The 25,915-nt window shown below is 38.6% G+C and overlaps 1 protein-coding gene across 13 annotated transcripts in view; it reads left to right on the plus strand.

Moving 5' to 3' along the window:
• The window catches only part of EHBP1 (EH domain binding protein 1), a 228,162-nt gene that overhangs the window by 152,579 nt on the left and 49,668 nt on the right, over positions 1-25,915 (plus strand). For all 13 annotated transcript variants that reach the window (XR_012041725.1, XM_072857323.1, XM_072857324.1 and 10 more), the window contains 3 exons: positions 412-1,323; positions 3,283-3,426; positions 22,129-22,276. Coding sequence is in view for 12 of the 13 variants with exons in the window: in XM_072857323.1 (XP_072713424.1) it covers positions 412-1,323; positions 3,283-3,426; positions 22,129-22,276 (1,204 nt within the window). In the remaining variant the exon portion in view is untranslated. The remainder of the gene's footprint in view (positions 1-411; positions 1,324-3,282; positions 3,427-22,128; positions 22,277-25,915) is intronic.

The raw sequence follows: 25,915 nt of genomic DNA on the forward strand, positions 1-25,915 counted from the left end.
GGCTTTTAGGTTGCAGTTTCTTGAACAGCTTTTTACTTTTGCAAGTGGCATAATTTTGAGTAACCAAAGATTTTAGTATGGTAGTATGTTAAAAATATTTAAAACAATGCCATTTGAGTGTCTTTACTGGTCATATTCTCTCAATTTGCATTGCTATGAAGATACCCTGGAAGATATCTAGAAGCCATCAGGTAAAATCAAGTTCGGATTGGATTGTGCAACAAAAAATAGTAACTACTGTAATGAAACCTAAAGAATAATAAGTAATAGAGTTGAACCCATACTGTTCCTGTAATACAGGATATATTTTATGCTTGCTTATTTTGACTGTAACTTCCACTTGCATTGTTGAAATGTTATGATATGTAAGAAACTGCCGCATTGTAATCTTTATTTTGTCTGTTTTTAAAGGCATATGATGGGTTTGCCAGTTTAGGAATATCACGATTGCTGGAACCTTCTGACATGGTTTTATTAGCGATACCTGACAAACTGACTGTTATGACCTATCTCTATCAAATAAGGGCGCATTTCTGTGGCCAGGAATTAAATGTGGTTCAAATAGAGGAGAACAGTAGTAAAAGCACATATAAAGTGGGTAACTATGAAACGGACACAAACAGTTCTGTCGACCAGGAAAAATTCTACGCAGAGCTGAATGACCTGAACCGGGAGCCTGAGCTGCATCCACCGGACAGTGCTTTGGCAGACTTTGCTTCTCAGGACGACTCCGTATTTGTAAATGACAGTGGTGTTGGCGAATCTGAGAGCGAGCATCAGACTCCCGATGACCATTTAAGCCCAAGTACAGCTTCCCCTTCTTCTCGCAGGACTCGAAGTGACACGGATCCACAAAAATCCCAGCAGAGCTCTGGAAGGACTTCTGCGTCTGAAGACGTTGGGAAGTGTAGCAGTACAGATACAATGCAAGCGCAACCTACATTGGGAAGGAAGAAATTGCTGATAACTGACACTTTAGACTTGAGTGACTTGGCACATGTCAGTGATCAAAAAGAGGATGCGTCTCCCACAGTTGCTTGTGAAGATAACAAGAAGAGACACCAGAGCTCAGACAGTACCATTGGTTTCTCAGAGCAAGAAAAGCTGGGACGTATAGGATCCACAGAGAGCACAAAAGCAGATCCTGGTTCACCTGTCACAAAGCTGAGTTTATCTCCTACTTCTAAGCTTGGATACTCCTATAATAAGGATACGGATCTTGCAAAGAAACCACATGCTTCTCTGAGGCAAACAGAATCTGATTCTGACAATGATGCCAGAATGGCTCTAAATCACACAGATCAAACTGCAAAAACAGCCCAGGTAAGAAATTTAAACTTTCTGTATGCCTGTGAGTCAGAATGGAGATGCTCTTCAGGTTCTTTCTCCATGTTTGTGATTTACACCCTATCTTCAGTATAAATGGCAAAGTGGGCAGTGTATTTTTATTGTTGGGCAATACATACTTTGACTAAAAGTAGGTGATGCTGAAAAAGAGCCATTACATGAAAAATTCATTTGTAGGAATTGTCCTACTGTTAATCTTTCCAATCTCTCTCCAATTAAAGGAAGTAATGTTCTATTCTCAACCAGCTCAAAGATGATGGTTTCAAGGCTTTTGCCACCTTTCTTCTGAGTATTGCATGCTGAAGCAAAAATTGGAAAAAGACTTATCAATTAATTGATCCATATTCAAAAAATGTAAAGTTTTGAATACCTTGAAGTATACCAAACATATTTCCAAATCTTATCTGAGAAACCATATGGCCTTGTGAACATAGCCCACAATGGTGAGGCAGAAACTCCAGAATATTAAGTTATGCTGTTCATTGAGTGGCCTCAGGCAAGTTACTTAAGTGCAATATCATTTTCATTTCTATAAAGATAAAAAGGATATGCCCACCTACCTTGCAGATTTATTGTGAGGATGAAAGTTGAATATTATATAAATGCTGGGTATTACCAGTAAACAGTATCATCACAAAAATATGTAAAAAATATTATCAGCCCTGTTTACAAAATTGCCAAAGCATGCTTATAATTTTACCCCTGTGAAGAGCTTTCCTGAGTTTTGGCTTTGTTCAGCTTTGTGCCATTAACTCTGATAAGAAAAGAATATAGCCAGTCTTTTGCTAGCATGGATTGATTCAAGTATTTTTACATTTTTTTCCTGAGTAAGCACCATAAAGATTCACTTTGTTGCAAGAGAAGCAGTCCATGGGTGGGTGGTAGTGGCCAAGTGTTAGTATCATAGCCAGCTAGTTTCTTTCCTTTAATTAGTGAAGTCTCATGAAGTTTCTCTTCATCATCATCTTTGTGTACTGGATGAGAAAGGAACAATTTGGCCCATACAGAATAATAGAGCGGGATGAGACAGGTTGTCTTCTCTACGAAGATTTTCATGTGCAAGATATAATAGACCAAGAAAAAGGAAGAGATGGCTTTAAAGACAGTTCTCTGTTGTTAATCTTCTCTGTATTTGCACATGGTAATAAAATCTGAGATGTGAGCCTCAGTCTTAACCTTGAACAGTCAATTGATGGTTAGAGTCAACCACCTCAATTTCCACGTGGTTGTTGCAGGAGCACAAACTGCAGCATCTGTCCCAGCTCTACCTCCTGTAAAGGCCTAGAGACACATTTTCCCAGAGTCTTCACAGTTGACCTTGATTAAGAAGTCAGCGCTTGGGAGTGTATATGTATGGGAGCTGCTCATGTTGCTTATGCAGAAGGCCCCTGTCTGTTATTTCTGCTCTGCAGTATAATCAGTGATGTGTATGAAAAAGGGACTTTTCCTATGGGTATTCATAAATGAAGTAGAAGCAGATATTTTTGCAGGTTTTTTGCCTTGTACCCAGCCTCTTTGTGTTCAATTTAAGTTATAAATGAGCGATACTCATATAAGTAGCCAACGAAGCATTATATTTGCATACATATTAAAGTAAATAAGTAAACACATAGCACATTTAACATAGCTTCCATGAAGCCAATTATTTTTTTTCCACAGTTGCAGTTTAAAGGCATTAAAAGTTGATAGAAATTAAGTTTTAAGGGGAGGCAAGAGAACTCTTATTTACATTATAAAGGCCTATGACTTTTTTTTAATTTTACATTTTGATCATCTTTACATTTCATTTCTATAGAATGCTCTGTCACCTCATGAAGCTGTAATCCATGTGACTCCTGACCTTTATTATAGGAAGGCTCCTGGCTATTAACTACTGTATAAACATCAAGTACCCTGAGGCTGCCTTGCTGTTAATTATATTTCTTTATTTTTAAGCAACGAATGTTGTCAAGACAGGAAGAACTTAAAGAACGAGCAAGAGTTCTGCTTGAGCAAGCAAGAAGAGATGCAGCTTTAAAGGCAGGGAATAAGCAACTAACCAATACGATCATCCCAGCCCGCAATAAGCAGCTGAATGATGTAAGAAATATTGGCCAGTATGGCAGTTTACATAGTTAAAATTTATTGTATGTGCATATGCTTTTGTGGGGGGCATGTCCTTGCAGAGTATTTCTTTCCACACTGAATTGCTCTGATGTGTCATGTACCCTTAGTTCACTTTTAAAGCCTTTTTCTCCTGCTGTTATGGCCAACAGAAAGATGCCTTAGACTTCACTGGAAGCAGAGGTCTGGGAGCACCTTCTTTGATTGGCACTGCAGTTTCTAATGGGATGAAAAACAAAAGTTACTTGTTAAATGATAGTGAAGTAATTTATGCTATTTTTTATTACTTCTCTTTTTTCAGTTAATGTAAATGCATTCCCTGAGCCTGTGATGTCAGCTCCTTGCTGCTTCATAAGTGTTGTTGCAGTGAATGAAGCTGCTTGTGACAGTCTTGTAAAAGAGTTGATGGAACAATTCCTTTTTATCACCAAAGTTGATTATGCTGGTGAGATGGGAAAGTAGAGCTGGGGAATGAGCTCCAGTGTCGAAGCAGCTATGGTTGCACCTCCAGTGGCCTCCGTGGCGACCTGGAAGGATGCATACTCTCTGGAGATGAAAGCTAATTAATTTTTATGCAAACCTTTGCAATGTGGGTTTTGTGATTCTAACTATTGCACATTAGAGACTGTACTGGCAACTGAGAATGTAAATGTAACTGAAAAATAATGCTACAGAGAAAGGCTTGAATCTTTACTGATTCACATCTTTCAGAGCCTAGTCCTGAGGGACAGATTCTGCTTTTTACATAAATGGGAACATGCAATCAAAAAATGAAGACAGTGGTTTACATGTCTCATTTCATTTTCTTAACTGTCTTGGATCCATGCTTTTTCGTTAACAGTTCCTCTCCCCAAACTGATGCTTCTTTTTTCTTCAAAATGTATTCATATATGCAGACAAGTCTTATTTGTATAATGATAACGTAATGATTTTAAGGAATTTTTTTATTACTTCGTATTTAAGTTTTTCCTAGATAAGTATATATTAGTATAAATTTCACTTTGGATTTTTTTTATTAGTTTTTCATAAAGCAAACAGCATTAGAGGAGGGATACTACAGGCACCTACTCAGGCAGGAACAACTGTAATTAAAGGTGCCCGACATTTTTTATTACAGGCTCCTATTTTCAAAGGTTTTACAACTTTGCTAGTATTTCATTGTTTGAGCTGAAATTTTCCCCATCAGCTCCGTGCCTCAGCGTAGTATTTATAACTTTTTTATTTCAAAAAAACTCTATTTAACTGTTTCTCTCTATTAGGTTTGATAAAGCATTGTTTTATCCGTGTTAAAAAGTTTCTTATGGGAAGAAGGTTCCATCCCCTTGAAAAATCTGTTCAAAACAATCAAAGTTGTGTTAATAGCACAATCTTGTGAGAGAGCTTTGAAGTTCAGAAAAGTTGGTAAGTGTCAGTAAAAATTGTCTGTATGGACACAGCACAGCAAGAGCATCTTTTACCGTTGCTCCCCTAAGGATCAGGGCCCATTCTGATGCAGATCATAGTATTGGAAAGCAAAACTTTCTCTTTTAGACTCAAACTCCTGCTGATGAAATCCAAACAGGAGGAAAAGGAGCCACCCCACTGGCATGCAGTGGAGAGGTGCCCTGGGTAGATGGAAAGGAGGCAATGTGAAGTTAGGCAAAAATAAAGACTGTGACTAGCCCATGAAAACCAGCTGAAGGATAGGAGATGAGGACAGAGTTTTCAGGGTGAAAGTCAGGATTGCATAGTTCAGGCAGACGGGTTGCCCATGGGACTTCATTTCATTTGTTACAGGAGCTGAAAAATGAATTAGAGGCCTGCAGGAGAGGGAAGGGCAGTCTTCTAGGGCTGCTCTGCAGAGCCAAAGTTTCTTGCTGCCTCCATCAGAAGCTCTTTACGATGTTGGGAAGGTACCTTCAACATTACTCAAGGTGGCAGATTCCTTGATTTCTGATTTCCAACCCAAGATTCTTGGGGACTGATTTCTGGAAGCTTTGAATGCACCCAGCTGTAGCCAAGTCAAGGAAAACCATCCTGTGAGCAAATGGTCCTGGCCCCTCTGAAATCCTGGGTGCTCTGAGCAGACAGGTAAATGGGCCCTCTTGACTTGAGTTGACTGTAACATAAGAATAACAAAAGCTCCTCGGCTCAGAAGGGTGTGCAGAGATGTAATTTGGAAACTCTTAGATACGGTAGTGAAGAGTGCCACAGAAACGCTCTGGAAGAAATGAATAAATCTGTGTTCAGAGAAAAGTTTAAATAGTGTATTTTAAACAAGGTGTAGGGCAGACAGTGAATGATGCGGGTAAAGTGAGATATTGAACGGTTGTTCATTCACTGAACACTGTCAGTCACGGCCACTGAAAAAGACAAGTATCCTATAGGAAAAAAAGTATGAGTTATGCAATTAAAGACTATACGAAATGAGAACCAATGCAAGGTTGTACAGCTAGTGTAATTTCAACATTTTCTAACTTTTGAGTGCTTGACTTAGCAAGCTCAACATTCTCCTAATGCATTTCAGTGGGAAACATGCATTGTGAAAGGAAGTGTCTTTAATGGAGGCTGGTATAGTATTCATATTTCATATATTATATAAAGTTGATATATAATATATATTACATAAAGCAGTATATAACATATACATCTGTTATACATATGTTACATACGTATCCATACATGTGTATGTTCTGAATGAGAATGTATGTATGCATCAACATATATAGATATAAGACAAAATACATCGATTTCTGTTTTTCTGTGACACATTTGATCTTCATGGAGAGGAGGCCTTTCTGTTTGATGTAGTTATGCCAGTTTACTACAGGTCATTGCTTATTTGATTGCTAGAAAATAGTACAGACTTGTTTCTATTCAGTGTTTTCTGGTCATTTAGGTTAATAATAATAACTTTGACTCAAAGCAGTGTTGTATGTGTCAGTGTGTGGTAATGTGCAGTAGTGTGTTATCCGAATGAGAGTTACGATAATGAGAATCAGCATTTAGTAGTGGGAATTGGACTAGGCTAATTTTTGGGATGGATTGATAGGGATTCAAAAGAAAATGGTTTAAAATAGGAAGATCTAATTTTAAATAAGAAAAGTTTAAAGAGATAGTCCAGGGCCAATACTTTCAAAAGTAACTCTTGAAGTTTGCAATTGCACCTTTTTTGATACCTTCACGGAAGAGCTTTAAGCAGCCCAGTCTTTCAGAGTGTGCTCAGAAAATCAGTCACCCCAGCTAAGCTAAGACTGCAGAGTCATTAGTTACTTTTGAAACTCTTGACTTGTAGGCCTTGCTGTTAACACTTCACATTTGTCATATGAGAACTATGAATCGCTGTTTTCTTAGTAAACAAGCGAGAACAATATACAGTGCGTGGGGTTGTATTGCTGCTTGAGGTCAACAAAAGGGAGGAAATTTCCACGTCTGTTCCATGGTCATAAATGCAGGTTACTTGGTATGTGCTCGACTGATTTGTTTTGGTAAAAGTCTTTTTTGAAAAAAACAGTGTTCCTGTTTCTCCTCTAAGCATAGAACAAATACCTTAGACCTTCTTCAGCCTAAGCGTTACCCTTCCTCTGGTAGAACCAATATTGTGTTGGTTTTTTCAGTAGTCATGTACTCTGGGCTTGCTTTTTTTTTCTTTTTTTTTTTCTTTTTTTAAAATCTCTGTTGTCTCTTTATTGACCACTAACTGGCCTCTCATGAAGTACTGGCTGTTTTCCCATGACATGTCCATTCTCTTGGCTGTTTACCCCTTTTTCTTGAGTCTCCTTTCTTGCTGCATTGTGCTTCCGTCTTCTCATGTTTGTGCTCTGGGGTTAGGCCCATGTCAGTATTCTCACTTGCTTTACTTTTTTTTTCTTTTTAACTCAGAAATTGATGAAGTTGTGGGAGAAGAAGGTTAAAGCACTCATTTTGTTCCTATACCTTTTAACTCAATCCCATTTTCCTCTGAACCATGTATTTCTCATTGCATCCCAAGCTATATCCTCTTTCCCTTCTTTACTTTGTGCCTTCTTGTTCTTTCCTCTCTCTCAGACTGTATTTCAGCTGTCTGCCTTGGCCATTTCAGCTCCTCTCCTTCTCCTTTTTAACTTTTCCTTCTTAATACATGCTCTCTTTACTCTTCCTTTCCTTAGACATTGTCCCTCTGTGCCTTCTGCCCCATCATCTTCCATTCCTGTTCAACCCACCTGATTTAGTCCCATCATTCTCTGCTTGCTTCCTCCATTTCTATCATATTAGCCCCTTTTCTTTTCTCTCATTTCTTCCCTATTTGCAGTGTGGTAGAAATTAGGTCTTGTGTTAGGTCTGCTCATTTGGTGCTTCTCAGAAGCCTTCAATCTGCAAGCTGTATGCATGCCAGCCTGTATGAAGGTATGTAAGCCTGTAGGCAGGCATTTGAAGTCTAAGAAGAGACCACATTGATCAGAAACTCCTTGAAAACATGCTCATGGTTTGGGAGGATCATAGATATGTCCTTAAAATTTATGCAGCCTTTTGGAGACTGGAAGAATTAGCTTGAGAGCTCTGTGAACAGAGTTACTGATTCCCCTCATGGATCCCTTTCTCTGTGGTAGATTTATAAACAGCTCAGCCTTTCTGTTTGCTTTCTTGGTGTAGGTGTGCATGTAGTGACTCTTTTACGAGAAGCTTCTGTCATTTCCAATCTGGTATAGCAGCTGTAATCACTTAGGTTTTAACCAGGAGAGCCTTTTTATTAGCTTACTCATTTTTATTTAACTCACCTTTTCTCATGATGAATATCACAGGGCTAGAAGGGACATATCTGCTCCCACCAGATGTTGTAAAATAGCAGCCTGTAGTGATGGTTGTTAGCAGCGGCAGCTCGGCTGGAATGAGGTGTTGGAAAGGTGAGGAGACTGGAGCTGGTCTGTGCAACCTAACTGGCAAAGTGGCAAGCTAGAGGGTACCACAAGAAGTGGGAAATATTCAGGAGTCACAGGGCTAAAAGGTCTTTCCAGCAGGGAACCCTCGCTTGCAGAACGTGGAGTGGAATCCATAATTCTTGAATCTCAGCATAACTCTGGTGTCAGCAAATATCTGCGAAGGCTGGTGGCAAAATGTTTGTCTTATTCGCCTTTAATGACTGGTCCACATAAAGAAGGGAAATTTACTGCAGCTGTCGTTTACTCTGTAAACTCGAATGGCTATGGTTATGGAGTCAGTGTGATTACAGAGAATGGAATTAGAAGTTAAGAAATGCACAGGCAACTTTAATTAACCTCCTTTGTGTATATGCATTATGATGGAGTCTTGTGATCACATACTATTTTCCCCGAAGCAATTGTGTGTCATTTAGCTCAGAGGATTGAGGTGATGTAGAAGGCTGTTTGTCCAGCGGACCTCTGTCCTTTTGGTTGCAGAAATTGGAAGGTGTGCGATAAATGAAGCAGGGATTGCACGGAGCAAAAGGATGAGGTCACGGTTAAGGTGCTTGAAAGAATTAAATGTAATGCTGCCTTTGCCTCAGAGTTTCTGATCAGTACTGCGAAGTCTTTTGAACCAAAATTCCTCCAAGTGGTCATTAATTGTGTATCCTTCCTTTCTGGATTGCTATTTGAGCCAAAGGTTTGATTTGCAGATGTATTGAGCATCCAGGTCTGTCAGGGAAATCAATTGGAGCTGTGCTTGAGACACATAAAGAGCTGCATAAAGCTTAGTATACTAAAAAAAACCCCCAGGTAATAGGCTTCCCAGAGTGAGCACCCAGTGTTAGATCCTTTTAGCTGGATCTCTCTGTCTCGTTTCTCATCTGAAGAACAGGGTAATAACACCACCACAGGGTGTTGTGAGAAGGGAATGTGCTTTTGAGGCACTTAAATACCGTAGTGATGAGCACTGTAGAAAAGCCCTTGACGAAATTAATAATTCTGTCTACAGAGCAAGATTTGAATATTGTGGAGTAAAGAATGGTGCTACATATTGATGGGCCTACATATTGAACAGTGAAAATAAACCAAAGCATTGAACACCACTGGGTAGAGCTCAGATCTGAGCTGAGTATCAGGGGACAGTAAAAGTGAAAGGTGCCACAACAAGGCTCTATTCTAAAGGATACAGAGCAGGATGAAAATTAAGATTTTGCTCAGTAGTTTTATTTCTGGCATCTCCTAAATCGCATGTCAAATTCTTTTAACTTGTTTTTGCAAGGTCGATAGCTTATAGCAGAGAACACTATATAGCATGGAATTCATGAAAAATAGTGCTCATCTGGCAAAGGATGTGTTTTTCTTCCTAACACGGGACACAGATTGTTTCTGAAGTTATTTGGGTTTTGCTTGAGCTAAGGATTCCCCCTTGGTGAATTTAGGTGCAGGACTGAGCCGCTCATATGGATTCGGCCAAAAATTTTGCATATTTAGGATCTAGCATAGGTTCTGGGATGCAGGAGTTCAACAGTGTGATACCCAGAGGGAATCACTCTGTCTTTTGCCTCTTGTGAAACAGGAAAATAGTAATTATTTCTTCACAGCCGCATTCTGAGGATGACTATACTAAAAATTGTGAAGGACTCCATTTATACAGTAAGTATTTAAAACCAACTTAATACAAACTGAAGGGGTGTTTTCAGAGAGCAATCCTGATGCTGCTGCTGTGCTTAAATGCAACTGTTGCTAGCCTGCTTTTTCTACAGAGAAAGATTTGGTTTTACTTATCTCTTCTACCATTATTTCATATTTCTTCAGGTTGAATGACAGCTATAGCTGCCTAAATATAAAAAAAAAATAGGGTTGAAAGAGTAGTGGGGACTATATTCAGCTTTTGCAGTAGAATTTGCAGCTATGAAGTAGCTCACCAAAAAGCTGTTGCCTCCAAACATGCAAACACTGTCTGTATACAGAGGGCAGCAGGAAGAGGCTATGCCATGAGATTGTTTCTTTCTGCTCAGAATATTGCTTTTTATTACTCCCTTGCTCAAAGGACTTGTTGCAACTGTATCTAATTCATATTTACTAAGCTCTTTTTACTTCAGGTGTCAATCTGTTTTGCCCATTGCTTTTTATTTTCATAAATATTTGAGTGCAAAATCGTAACTTTTTTTTTGGACTAGTTTGGAAGTATTTTTAGAAAAGCTTCAGAAAGTGACAAAATCTGAAAGGAGATGAGCTTGTATACTCTTACTTTAATTTTGATTGCATACATTTGCACAGATACAGGATATGACAGCTGCAATAAAATAAAAATAAAGCAGCATTTTAAATGCTCAGAAAAAGGCTTTAATAAATGGTCCCATTTATTGATCATGTCCTGCAATAATCTGCTGCCTCTGAGCTAATAAGCTTCTAACTGTCCCGCTCTAATATATGACCAAAAAAGTAAACTCTAGTCAACATGACCAGAAGTGGTACAGAAAGCAAATTCACAGTAGACAACAAAAATAGGGTATTTTAATTTGATTGAAAGATGCCTTAAACTCAAGGTGGCATTGCAAGTATTCTTTCCTCCCAATATTTCAACAGGTTCTTGAAAATGAGTACAGGATAGCTTTATTCAATAATTTTTATTTCTACATGAAACCAGAATCCCTACTTCTCTTGCATTAGGAAAGGCATCTAGCTCATCAGTGGATTTTTTTTTTTGTAGTCTCGTCAGTTGGAAAATAAACATCTGTGATTCAGGTGGTAATGTTGATTTATTTAAGGAAACATTCCCAAGTTATTCCTGTCTTTTTTTTTTTTTTTTTAAAGAGAAAAAAGCTAATCCTTATTAATTAAACATCTAACATTAATTTATTGAGGTGTAGGACTTTGCAGATGGCAACCTTGGTCTTTTAATATTAATTGGAAAATATTGATTGAAAAAAGACTAGTCTGTCATGCTGATAATTGTGACCAGATTTAGATATGATCACTAGATCTTCCTGAGATTACAAAGAAGCAGTTACCATCTAACTGGTAAAGAGATTGAACGTTATTTTGGTAATCCCTGAGCTTTGGTAACTTATTCCCTGTTGTTCATTTATATGTCTTGTCTTGTATGCCACTATAAAGTGGTTAAATATGGTTTAAGCTGATAAGACTATGCTGTATAGTATTTACATTTCATGAGCATTCCAAGTTTTATAGCTGTTTTAACAATATACTTTTCTTTAAATGAAGGTTAGACCTGCTGACTGAACACTTCAAAACCACAACTAAACTGATATTTACTTCTTTATAATGACACGCTAAGGTTGAGATAGCCTGATCTCATTTCCTTGATGGCAAGAACAAACAAGTTGTTTTATTGAATGTTACTCAATACATGAAAAATAAAAATAATCTGTAACTTTCCAAGAAGGTTCTGTATCTTTTGACTTCATATTTGATCTGTTTAAGCACTTTCTTACTATGAAGTTGCGATATTTCACTGTACAAAAATGCTGCTATAGACAACTCCTTGACATAGCTGGGAAAATAAATCAATTAGTGCAAGTAAACTAATTTCTAAGAAGAATTAGTATGCATGGTCAGTTTTATACCAGGAGGGATTTCGTGAATAAAGTGTAACCTTTGATAATGCAAGACAAATGTTACGCAGTTTGAGTTTTAGATAAAAGTGCTTGAGATTCTCAGCTGAATTTTACTGCTGTTATTCCCATAAGCTGTATCTATTTACACCACTTAAGCATCCAGCCTAAATATATAAATACGCAGTTATTTGTTATGTGGATGTAAATTCAAAGCGCTGCATAGTCTGCAGCCGTAACATTAACTTGCACGCTCACGGAAAATAGGCTGTCAATTTATTAGTGAATTTTAAGATCGCCCGAACAACATTAGTTCAAAAACTTAAGCATCTTCTATCCGTTTATAAATATTAGCAAAAAAAAAGTCTCAGTGTTTCAGAGCTCCCCCTTTGTGTAGAAAGCGAGACCTGGATTTCTTAGCATCTGGAGTGCTGCTCTTCTATCACTGCTAATAACTGTGGATGTTTTCTGTGTGGATGTTCGGTACACACTGTTGTGAATCCCAGGATGATATCGCCATTACTTAGAGCTGTATTTTGCATTGCCTATTCTGTTATTGCTCAGCATGCACAAGGGTAGAGTTAAAATCTTTATTCATTTCATTTAAAAATGTTTCTTTTGTTCTCCTTATCATGTTCTGGCTTTCCCAAGGATATATGCCTTGAACGAAAAGTCACATGTGCATTACTAATTGTGTGCCATTGTATTTACAGTTCCTAGTGGTGGCACTGTGAAGCTACTAATTCTTTTGCTTCACTTGATGTAAAATAATCTGAGTGTCTTTGATAGCAGTGAAACAGTATTAATTGTTTTGTACATTTCTTGGTCACTCTTCTTAGGTGGTCTTCATAATCTATTAGAACTTTCAGCCAGATTTTTGTAATGTCATGCCTCCAGCAGTGATTAAATTGGTAATTAATGAACAGTCCTTGGCAACATAAACCACATCCCGTTAATTTTCCCTTTTGAGTTTTTAGAAGTTGTCGTCTCTGTCAGAAAGCATTGCGCCACCTTGCTACGGCCCCTTGGCATGAAACCACAATGGTTGATTTTTTGCAGCCATTAGTAGATCAGAGCAGTAATTTCACAGTATTTTGGTCAGGGTAATTATAGTACCAAGTACCGACTAGAGTTGGGAATTCACACAAGAAGTCCAGAAATACCAGGTGAGCTTCCTTGTGTTCACTGGGACGTTATGATTAGTTTAATTGGGCTTTGTTTGATTTCAGCCGCAGAGACTCTTTGTGCCACGGCACTGCAGCCACTTTCCACTTTAGTGTTTCTGACCTGCATTGACAGGAACTGGTGCAAAAATGAACTCTTTGAAGTGGGACTCTTTGGAGAGGGCAACTGAAAAAGGGGAAAAGTGATGTGTAAATAGTTGACTGTAGCAAAGCTCGAAACCGGACCAAATACTCTGCGTTTTGCGGGTCATGTGGTTCAAGTTCTTTTATATTTTCAGCCGGAACAGATAATATTTCTGCTACATTCGTGCAAATGCTTAGTAAATTACTGCATTTAAAAATGCAATCTTTTTTTAATCGCTGGCTTTTATATATAGCACCTGCTGTTCTACCTTCCTTTGAAGATACAGTCGTTTCTCCCACCAGAAATACTGTGAATCATCTCTTTAGTCCTGCAAACAAATCTGGGCGAATGCATTAATGAGACTGCAGCTGCACTTAGTAGTTCACATGTCACGAAATAGTAGGTAAAGGCATTCATACTTGAGTGACTGACTATAGGTGTAGCGGCCTTCAGCAGTACATTGTGCACATTAAAGTTTAAATAGTCACTTGCCTGTTGGCTTCTGAATGAAAGGACTGTCACTGGTCACTTCTCCTGAAGCCTTAATGAAACCAAATAGTTTGCTACGAGTTTGGGCCTAACCATTGGGGTGTTTCATGCAGTCTTGTCAGTTGATGTTCATGAATTGACTTGAACGGAGATCAAAGTGTTTCTCAAAATGGAGAAGCGGAGAGAGAGACAGCTCCTTCAATTGCACCACAAGAGCTAATCAAGCCATCAGTTCTTTATGCACTCTGCGTGCCTTTAGAATTTAATACCCAATGGTTTGTCAGGACAAATTGAAATTCGGGGGTTGGGGAGCAGGGGGTCCCTCCTTGGCCCGCTGCAAATAAAATACGTGCTTCACTCTTCTGGAGGCTCGTTTTGAGAAATTTTATAATTTAATGTAAAACTGCAATGTTGATTAAATATTTGGGGTTGGGGAAAAAAAAAAGTTAAGGTAAAGGATTCAATGGGCATTATATGCCTTAGCGCTGATTAAAGATCCAGGTTTAAAATGAAAGAGAAACTAAACTCAGCGTGGTTTTTTTGTTTCTTTGATTGCTAATGAACTTTTTTGCTGAAACATTTTAAATTGGATTCAGAAGATAGTTTTTTGAGTGTCAGTTAAAACAAAGTCATGTGAAAATACCTCCCTCCCTCCCTCCCTCCCTCTCTCTCTTTTTAATTGATATGATTTAGGCAGAGGAAAATGGTAAGGGGGATTTTTCTATTGCAGAAGCAATTTTTAAGGGATTTAGTCTTATTTAGCCTGAAGGTCTTCACACTAATGAGAGCACTTAAGTTACGTCCAGGCGTTGATTAGACAGCTCATCTATCAACTGGAGCATGAGAATTTGTATTTTAGGTACCTTTTATACATTATAAATGTATATGCTTTTTTTATTACTTTAGACTTTATTTTCCACAGATTTTTAATTACTTTCTTTCACATCCAAGGTGGCTGTAATGCAACTGACAGAGCACAAACGGCAACAGGGAAATACTCTACATTTGATGAGAAATAATATCAAAACTGTATCTGTAGAAATTGGCATGCCGAATGCAAATTGCTACCCAGATACATTCCTTAAACGGCCACCAGCCCCCTTAAAGTCTAAATACACTTATTCAGGGAACACAGAACTATATATATTAAAAAATGCCCAACCACCACCCCCCAAAAAAATTGTGCATGCTCTCTCTACCTGTAGGTTTTTTTGCTGTGTTTAAAACACAATAGCATCTTAATTATTTTCTGAACCATTCTGAAAAGTACAGCTTTTGTAACTTTTTGACATTTCAGGTTTAAAAAAAAAATTAAAACGTTGCCACCAGCTTGCACTATGAGCAGCCTGTAATAACAGTTAAAAAAGCTTTCTGAACTATTTGACAAGATTTCTTAGTGCTGAGGCCATATGCTGTAGCCTTTAAGCTATTTCTTCCTATCAGTTTCATTATCACCTGCCTCTGAGTCTCCAATATCATCAGTAAGCACATGCAGAATCATAATTATGCCATGTACAAGTTCTTTGATAACATGTACAGTTTTCTTCTTAATTCTTTATCAAATGCATTGATCGTGGCATGTGTGCATTGATCCAGGTCCACCATCTGGCTGTGTGTGATAAGCACAGTGGCATCTTTGCATTTCCACTGTCATTCATTGCGCTACAATTTGGCTGCAGGGGAGTAGTGGCTGGGATTAGCCCTGTTCTGCTACTTACTTGCATTTTAAGTTGACACCTCTACAGCGGCTCAGACCACATTACAAACTGAAACACATACGCACGACTTAGTGATGTGACACTCCTCAATAAGCTTACTCCACTAGCTACTCAACAATCTGTAATTGGATTTGTAGGAATAACAGCAAAAGATTTCCTAAGAATTGCTGGGGACAGAAGGTGAAGTTTTCTCATTATTGGCAAAAGGCTAGGTATAGATCCTAGGCGATTGGTATTTTCCATTAAAAACAAGCTGCCAGCAGTTTGCAGGACATTTTCAAAAAAACCCCAGCAAAATAGGATCCAGGGAGGCGTAGGGTTTGCACTCGTTCCATCCATTCTCATCACATGCAAGCGGACTGGGATCCTGCCACCCTCCCCTGAAAATTAAGAGAAGGGGGGGGGAAACAACTTTCGGAGGCCCCCTGCAGCCCGCTCCGCTTTGTTTGGCTGGGAGTGAACCGGGAGCATTCCTCAGGAGGGCATGTCCTCCTCCTTCGGCACAGGGTTGCCTGCCTGAGAAGGAAGCTTCCCAGGATGGCAGTCTGAAAGATGCTGCTCTCGTGCTTACACATCCCATAGACTTGCCAAAAGTCTTTGTTTCATAACGCCACTTTTTTTTTTTTTTTTTTTTTTTTTTTTTAATTATAAAGTCAAGTTTACACAAGAGAAAATCCCTTAAGTGGAGCTCGGCGAATGTTGACTCCTACAATGAGTAAGCAGCTTCTTTAACTTCTGTCTGTAACTCAGCTGTGGAAAGGCACAGAAAATACCATCTTTAGACTTATTGATCTCAGATGGGATGTTATGCCCTGTCTGGATGATGGCACTATTTCAGGATATTTCTCAGCCTGCATGCTTGAGACCTTGTTTGTGGGTAATGCCAATAGCATTGACAATCATGGTGACAGGCATAACAAGCTTCTGGATCCCGATGCCTTAGGTGATTGTTGTCCTTAATTATACTTCCCAGATGAGGGAGAGCACAAACTTGCCTAAGCAGAGAAAATTCCAGGGAAGAAGTTAGCAGAGGGATTTGTCGCTGCTTTTGGTTTAGATCGACTTTCTCGATGTCTTTCGTGGGAGCCCCGTTGGTAGGCAAGGCTGCCGTCGCATTGTTCACCGGGAGAGCGCCTCGCTCTTAGTATTGGTGCAGGCGAGCAAGAAGAGGAGGAAAACAGAAAGTGTATTTGGCATTAGATGTTTCAGCCTATCCTTAAAACTTGCTGTAGAGCCAAGTGCAGTGTGAAATAGAAATGCTTGCCTTGATTGTCACGTAGATGTGCAGCTCCTAAAGGGTTAAACGAGTTAAATCTTATTTATCTGAATAGAACTGCAGGGCTGTTTTGCAGAATGCTCTAGCACAAATACCTATGGTTCACTTTGACGTTACAATTTTTTTGTTGATTTCTTTACTTTAAATACTTGAACTGTTAGACCTTTTACTTTTTTCTCTGAGAAAGATGTATTTGTACCAGATTAGAAAAGCTAAACTGTTTCTTTACATTGAATAATCAGCCTGTCATGACAAATCTATCTCCTTCTGCATGAGTAGGTGCCAGTTTGACTAGCTTCTTTTAGGCTCACACTGGGTTTTAAGCTGGATCCATGTGCATGACTGGCAGTGCATTTGTTGGGCCAGATCTAAGGAGCCAGAGAGCGTTCAGCTCCTTTTTGCCTACAAAAGAGCAGCCAGACAACCAGCAAGAGGCCTTGGATGTAGCACAAGGTGATACTTACTTAGTCAGCCATTCTTTTTTTCAAATATATATTTTTTTTCATTCAGTAAACTAAGAGTTTCTCAATTTCACAATGACACGAGGAATTAAATTATCAATGGATTGTTTTTCTACAGCCAGCATTCTTCACATCAGAAATGCTGTACCAAGTGAATTGTAGATTTTCCAGAACAACATAGATTAAATTAAAAAAAGAAATAAAAATAGAAAATTGCTGCCTAACATTCCTTTAAAAATACCTCCTAGGTTTAAGGACATGTTTTCCATTTTACAGCCACACAACCCCATTTTATTGTGAATTTTGGGGGCTTTTTTTTCTTAAAGGGGACAGCTTTGTTAAGACATTGTTTGTGATTCTTCCAGTTTTAGACTTTGAGCTACTTCTGTTTTCGTTTTGTCTTGTCTCATTAGTCCATCAGTGCCATAGATCGGAAGCAAATAGCTGCTTCTTTATGACAAGTGATTTGATACTTTTTGTGATATACATTCATGAAAAAATATTTTCAAGCTACATACACTTTATTGGTAGTAAGGTAGCTGATGTAGGCACCAGGCAGAAGGCTGAAAATATCGAAGATGTTTATGTCTTTCTCTGCTGACCACTTCCTACAATCTGACTAGCCACAGAAGCCAAAGCCAATGCACTTTTGTTTATGTTGAGTGTTCCCTGCTTAGCAATTTGTGTTTTGCTCGCTACCTGTGTATTTTGAGCTGGTCTGAAACGGTAGTAGAGACCAAACATAAATGTGGTCCCCAGGGTGATCAAAGCTTTAATCTGACCAGATGGGACAAACTTGAGAAAGATTTTGACTTTCCACTCTGTTTTGCAACAAGAAAGGCTGATTTTTTTTCTCCGGTCCTTTCTTTGTTAGAAGAGGCAGAGATCAGGCCATCCCCAGAGAAATGAGCAGGTGTGGCCATTTACAAGCATGTCTGGTTATATTATAAACCAACATAAGAAAAGTTTGAAATGGTTTGAAAAGATCTGCTAAACAGTTTTAATGTTTCATCCCAAATCCTATTTACTTAAACAAGAGCCGATCAAGGTCACAGTAAAACCCAGCCTGCCCAAACCTTTAAAGCTCGTGTAATTATTATTTTTTTTTTTTTTAATTCTGTCTTCTCTACTAACTGAATAGGTACATTTTGGTAATCCTTGCCTCTGGACAAGCACAGGAGTCTTTTTCTTTCTGAATGGCTAATAACAGAGCCGTTCTTCCTGTCTAATGATGAAAGAGGTGGCAGTCAAGTTCTTTCTCTTAGATGTACTGTGCACTCGGGGCAGACCACGGACAATTTTGAAACCTACAGCTATGGGAATTGCTCCCCCTCATAGGTACAATTCTGGTTTAATTTTGTTGCTGTGGAGTATCACTAATTTACCACTTTTTTTTTTTCCCCAGTCTATGGACACTGTAAAGAATTTTCTTTTTAAACATCAAATAAACACAGCTCACGGGATTATATTCTTTTATAGGAAGAGGGATAATACGTTATCAGACTTCTCATGTAAACTCAGTTTGGATCCTCCCAAAATTCTGCCAAAGGATGACTGAAAATCCCTGGCAGAGATTTGTGGGGGGGGGTTTTTTGGTTTGGGTTTTTTGGTGTTTTTTTGTTTTTTTTTTAAATGCAACAAGATTGCAGAATTTTTAGTGATTTAAGGAGACGGGTTTTATGGTGGTGGTTGGGGTTTTTTTTCCCCCTGCAAGACACCATCGCTCTCAATATTTTACTGAGTTGGTCAGCTCTCAGCTTCTGCTGCTGCCAAGCAACATCGGTGGCTGGGTAATGATCTTGGAAACTGCCCCGCCAGTGTTTCACATTCAAATTCACCTTCCCAAATCCACGGCATCATTTTTGGCCAAAGTAATGTCAGTCCTCGCCGTCTGCGGTGAGTACAAAAAGGACCCCCTAACGGCAGCCATTTTTATTTGTTTCTTAAGATCCAAAGGCTGCTGAAAGAACAATTGGATAAAGTTGAGGATTGGAGAAGCTTGATTTTCTTGTTCCAGTGAAATGAAACTCCCGTCCTTCTTTTCTTTGCCTTCCCCTTAAAAGCCGGAGTCTGCTAGGGGGTTGTGGCTGTGTCAAAGCCGTTGGGATGCCACTGCTGATCACTTTAATTACTAGGACTAAGGAGGATAAAATTAAAAGTAGCACCATTGAAGCAGTGGAAGAAAGCTTGCCGAGATGTCGGTGAACTGTGAAATATAAAAATTGCATACCAATACATTTTTATAGGAGGGAAACAAGGAATTACATTACTTATTCTTGAAGAGTTTGTCCTTAAATGGTGAAGTTTTCCTCACCATGCATCCACATGGCAGATCTTTAGACCATTACAAAGTGATTGGGGGAAAATAACAGAGCAAACTTTAATGTCTCTTTGGCATGTCAGGTTCATGTCAGAGAGTGAAAGATTTCTCTTCAACTGTACAGGAAAAAAAATTGCTGTATGTGTTTTTGCATGGTCCTTTCTTGGTGCAGAGCTTCTCTTCATGTCTCCTTTTTTTTTTTTTTTTTAGTATCTATATTCATGCTTCTGTACCTCTCCCGAGCACTTTCCTTTCCAAAATCTAGGGGACTGAGTTGCTGTTTAATAATTGTTCTGTACCTCAAAACTTAATCTACCCAGTTTTTCTGCTCTCAGATTCATTGCTCCTTCCACCAATGTTTCCTCTGCCAAGCTCGGTAGTGGAGGGTTCAAATACCTGAATCGAATTTAAGCAAGAACTAGGCTGTTTTTTCTGTTATCCACTGGTGATGATTGGCTTAATCAGCACAAACACAAGCCACAATAATCTGTGTTTGCTTGGAGATCCCCGGGATGTTAATGACTATGCTAATAATTTGGGATACAAGTTCTCTTTCAGGAGGAGGGGAGAAGAGGAGAGCGGGGCGGGGGTGGTGGTGGTGGTGGAAATCAGCCTGCTTAGTTTAGGGCACGTTTGTCACAAACACGTAACTGGCCTTATTTTAAACTACATGGGCTACAGTAGATTAAATTGTTTGACGTTAAACCACATGGGAATCTGAATATAAATTTTGCACATTTCTTCTTAAAACTCATTTAAATCAAGTCCACAAGTTCCTATATCCCAGGAATTACAAATAGTAGAGATTTGAGCAGTTTTATTTCATGTCAAATTCAACGTAATTTATGTTACCGAATACCGCGGGTCGAAATAAAATCGGTTGCTCTATCAGTTGGCTGGCTAGAAATTAAATTAAATTGATCTATGATAGTGCATAGGAGCAGGGGGGAAGCCTTCCAGTTGTCTTTCTAATGTGTACTTTACCAAATAAGTTTTAATAGAACTGTTGCTCTGTGCCTTCTGGGAAGTTAAAGGGTGAGAAAGCAAACAAAGCCAATGTGCCATCCCGCTGCCTTGCAGGGCCCAGGCAGAATTGTCTTTCCAGGGTAAGGACATTAGGAGAAAAGTAAATCAAGGCAATCTGATAGGGAATCAGGGTTCTGTCACTCAGAGACAAGATATTGTGTTGTGTCCATATACTTTGTTTACCGTAGGGTTTTATGAGTTGTAACCTGCCCATGCAAGCTGTTAATGAGGCTAAATCTTGCTGCTTGAGGATTGAATTACAGCACACCTCTGGGCTAATGGTTATAAACAGAAAGTCCCATTAGGGCTGCATTCTGATTCAGTCATTTGCATTTTTTCTGTTGTGCCGAGAACAATGCTGAGTAAATAGCTACAAACAAACAATTTACATGGAAATGGGTAAAATGTACCTAATTAGTATTTTGCGCTTGTTTTATTAATGATTGCTTAAACTAAATAGCACTTAGTAGCAGCTCTCACCAGCATCTGCAGGTGTGGGATGCTTAGTTTCTGGGTTGGTGGGAAGGCTGCCAGGATGGCTCTCCAAAATTAGGCAGTTTGTTATATTCCACTTAGTTCAGGTCAACTGCCTATACCTGGGCTTTATCCTGGTCATTATGTCAATAATACAAACTTACAGCAGATTTGACTTAAAGCCAAACGCTGTCTTTGTTGCGCTTATGAGCGTTTCTCATATTGAGGGGAGGGTGAAAACAGTCCTAACTTTGAAAAAATCGTATTTTTAAGGTGAAAACTGAAATTGTTTCCCTTATGGTTTAATGGATTCTTATACATATGTTTAAACACATCTTTTTATTAATATTTTTTTAGTATGGTGGGTTAGTATTTTCCAAAATTTCATGCTGCAGAACTTTGCTCATTTATGTAACTGAAATATTATCATGCTTCTAAGATAGTTAGGAGCTTTAGTGGGACAGCACTATCTGGGATGGTTCCAATATGATCTCTTTAATTACTGACCAAAGCCAAACTGACCAAATTACTGACCACTAGCAAGATGTTTTAAAACGATGCAAAGTCTTTTCTGCTCTGGCATCTATTGTTCTTTCATTAATTTTCATGAGTTTATTTAAAAAAAAAAAAAGATGTATCCATTGAAGTCAAAGGATTAGGTTCCGTCCATGCCTCAGATTCAATGTCACTTTACACTTTGAAGTCAGTTTGGTGATTGGAGTGACCAAGAGCAACATCTGGCCTCTCATTTCAGTTCTATGAGAGAATATTACTCAAACAAGTAATTCAATTTAGTAAAACCATTTTTATAGCCATGGTAAAACTTTTTGTAGTTACTATTTTGAGACAAAAGTGTCTGAGAATTTTTATCAAGGTATTTTTATAGAACATAATTTATAAATGCTTTAAATTGCAAATAATTAGGTTTCTAATGCATTAACAATTTGGGGAACACTTTAAAAAAAAAATCTAATTCATGGATGTCTTTAAAAATTGTGGTGTGACACCCAACTGATATCGAGCATCCTATTTATAATGTGGGCCAAGCACCATGCTGTAAACCAGTTACTATCATGATGATCAGATTGAGAATGAAATTGCATTTCTGTCAATTACTGACTTGGCAACTGTTCAATATATCTTAGCAGCAAGATGAAGAGCGGCGTCGGCAGCTGAGAGAGAGAGCTCGTCAGCTAATAGCAGAAGCTCGATCTGGAGTGAAGATGTCAGAACTTCCTAGCTACAGTGAAATGGCTGCAGAAAAGTTGAAAGAAAGGTCAAAGGCATCTGGAGGTGAGCTGAGGAACCTTGTATCTTATTTCTATGGCAACCTAGAAACCAGAGGCCTTTTTGGGTATCACTTCTATTCACACTTCAAAACGTGGTTGTTCATCAGGTGCACATATCAAAAGACCTGGCCATAGATATGTTTCCTAAATCAGCATTGTGTCACTTGATTTCCAACAATTAAAAGCATATATGTGATTGAAAGAAAAAGATGTCATGTGAACAAGTAGCTCATAGTGGCCCATTATTTACAGATTTGTCATTACCCACAGTTTTTTAGAATTTTATGATTGTTGGTTAGAATGTCTTCAATATATATTTTTATATAGGAGCATGGACATAATTCTGGGGGGAAACAACATTAGAAATACTTAAGAAACTTTATTTTGTATTAAATGTGTTCAAAAGACTGCTTGGGAAGAGAATTTTAAAGATGGCCCACGGGAGGTGGGGGCAACAACCTTTTGATTTTAAATGGCAGTCTTTTGACATACCACTTGCTTTCACAGGTTTTGAGTTGTAATATTGCTATAATGTTATTAAACTGACTTTGAAATGTCATTAAAATTCATATACCTGCCAGTGCTACGAGCTGGAGTAATGTAGTGTCACTCAAACTCAAATGGGTGCTGAGCACACGTTTCAGTACAGGCTTCTTGCTCTTTTAGTCTTCTACATATTCTAAGGGGAAATTGTGTTTCTCATACTAACACGTAATTGTAAGCCAAAGTGTCAGGAAAATCCAGCTTTACATTCACAATGCACGTAGATTCAACAACAATTTTTTTTTTTCCTCTTCTACATGTATTTTATATGCATATATATTTAAATATAGTCTTATTGCACCCTAAACCCTACATTTCTGTTCCATTTAACACCAAAGAGAAAAGCAGTTAGTTGTACATCTCACTTTGGGTCTGGTCTTCAGTTTTCCTCTTTTTGACCAGTAAACCAAGCTTGCCAACATAACTCACTGTCATGGTAAACGGGGAAATTACATCCTTGATGGGTAGGGAGTAAGACAGGCTGAGCAAAATGGCACAGTACTTGTATATTAAGTAGACTAAGATGTTATTCATCCCTCTTCACAATTTATGACTCCTAATCCTACATTATTTAATTACTTCCTCCTCACTGTTTTATCGTGCCTGTACATAGCTGTTCCTGCCATCTCTCCCCTCCACGTAAGGAACACTTTCTGGGTATATCCTGAAGTGTTCAGCTGGATAGTAGTTACCCCGTTTTGTCACACTGACTCACTTGTAGTGTTGCTAAATATCCCAGTATGCCACTTTTCTGGGATGTGGCCTTCCCTGTTCATATTTTCCTCTGAATTTTGCCATTGCTCTTCCTGCCCTTCGTTCAGTTTATAAACAGTCTCAGAGGTAACTGTGCACTGTACATGTATGTGTGTGTGTATATATATATATATATAAAAAAATGTATTTATATATATATATTGCATAAGCACTCAGAGAGTTTCAGTGTTATTAAAGGAGGAGACAGTACCAGTACTGCTGACAACTTGTTTATAAAGTTATCACCACTATACCCGTTGAGTTTCATCCAGTATAACAATTTCACTGCTTTCTACTTTTGCATGTGCTTTGAGTTATCTCCTCGGTTTATATTTCCTACCTTGATTTTTCTTTGTTCATACAGCAGTTTGGCCAAGTTATTTGCTCTTTGCGCTTTTCATGTCAATGTGCATTTTATAGCACTTCCTTCTGCTTATTCATTCTCAAAAAGTTTTCTGTATGGCACATCTTCCACGTACTTCTGCCACACCACTGGTGGTGTTAGGTGCCACACTAGATCTCCACTCAAGAAATTCATTCTTCTAAAATGGAGTAGTTCTGTGAAATGGCACCAACACTTTATAAACCAAATAAATTATGCTTATTTTGGGTTTAGTCTTTTTCATTTTTTGATTTCCACCAAAAATTAGGATTTAATAGTCTCCTTATTACAACTAAATTCTGAATATTGCCCCTGACTGCATTCACATGTAGTAGGGTTTTTTTCTGTGTATAGTCCTGTATTCCCTATACAATACCCAAGACAAGCTTATAGTAATACCTTATGTCTTCCAAGCTCTCTTGTCCATTATGCTTCATTAATCTCTTCTTCTGCATTGATTGCTACATTTTAATTTACAAAAAGGGAATGTACCAATCATTTTCCTCTCTCTCTCAATTCAGTTATTCCAGGAAAAAAGTGACATTTCAGCTTTGGGATTTTGGAGTTTTTAAGGACTAACTTCTTGCTCACTATTGTAGGTGAAAAAGTGATCTCTTTCAGTGTTTCTATATGCTCATTAAGAGTTTCATGCTTTGGCACTGGTGCTACGTTCTCTGTTAAAAGGCTTTATTTAATCATGGTCTGAAAAACTCAAATGCCTATGGCAAGTTGAAACTTTCCTGGATAAGCAGCATCCTTTGCTATGAAATCTCGTCTTTTTCATAGGTTATTTGACATGTGAGACAGAAAATACTTCTTCCTGCCAACTGCCAGAGGGTTTGGGATGGCAGCTTCAAATTTATTCGATGTCCTAGCTTCAGGCTGATAAGCGTATGCCTTGAGATGGGTCCAAGGACAGTATCGAGATAGGAATCCAAATATCCTCCCTTTTCCCAGCAGCAACGGGACAAAGGAATTGACATCTTATCTAGGTATTGTCCCCGTGCAGTGGGACACCCGTCTACTCTTTTGGGATTTGGGTAGTGTGTTTTCTTTACTCTCTGGCACATCTCCATCTTTTATTTGAGATGGTGTCTTTGTGAGGATGTGGCTCAGATCTGGAGGTGGTTAGTAGGCAGCGGAGGGAGGGAACAATGGAGAGGACAGGGGGTAAGACAAGCATAGTGTGAAGAGGCTTTGGTGAAAAAAGTGCCAAAAATAGGCAAAACTGGGAGGGGAGAAGAGAATTAACACAAGAATGGCATAGAAAAGAGATGTTAGAGGAGCAGGGAGGGAAAAACACAGAAGCAGCAGCATCCAAATGTATTGTAAGACAAAAAAAGTTTTCAAAAATTTTGGAATTAATAACAAAAGCTGGAAGGGTGTACTGCAGTTAACTTACCAAAGAGATCCAGCTGGCTCTCTGTATTGCACTTGTATGCTTAAAGTTTTCAGGGTACGTTACAGATTTTACTTCTGAGGCAATGATTTGGAGGGAATGTACATGGTAGCTCAGGCTTACTCATCGTGCTTAGTCTCTGACTCATAAAAGTGTTAAGTCCTCAATTTAAATTTTTTAACAGGCAGTATTTGTATCTGTTGGCAGTTACTGCTGTACTTTCTTGTCCTGACATCTGATTTCTTGTACACTGAACCAGTATTTTGACTCTGCATTTCTTCCATTCCCCACCTTTGCTTCCTTTATTACTGTTCAGATGCTCCTGTCACATCCTGTAGCCTTAAAGTGAACTCTGTACCTGAAAGTAAATAAACTAAATATCTGAATATCCACAAGCTTGAACCAGAGACAATCCTGGAGGCATCTTCCCTAAAGAGCAAGTACTGTTCATGCAACTCCAGTGGCAGCTTACATATGCTTCTCCCACTAGTGTGATCCAACCCCCATCAATGCTTTTACCTCTTTATGAAAATTGTTCCACTTTAATTTCATCTAGAAATTGATGC

Source organism: Ciconia boyciana, chromosome 3, assembly GCF_034638445.1.
Source record: "Ciconia boyciana chromosome 3, ASM3463844v1, whole genome shotgun sequence".
Classification (NCBI taxonomy): Eukaryota; Metazoa; Chordata; class Aves; order Ciconiiformes; family Ciconiidae; genus Ciconia; species Ciconia boyciana.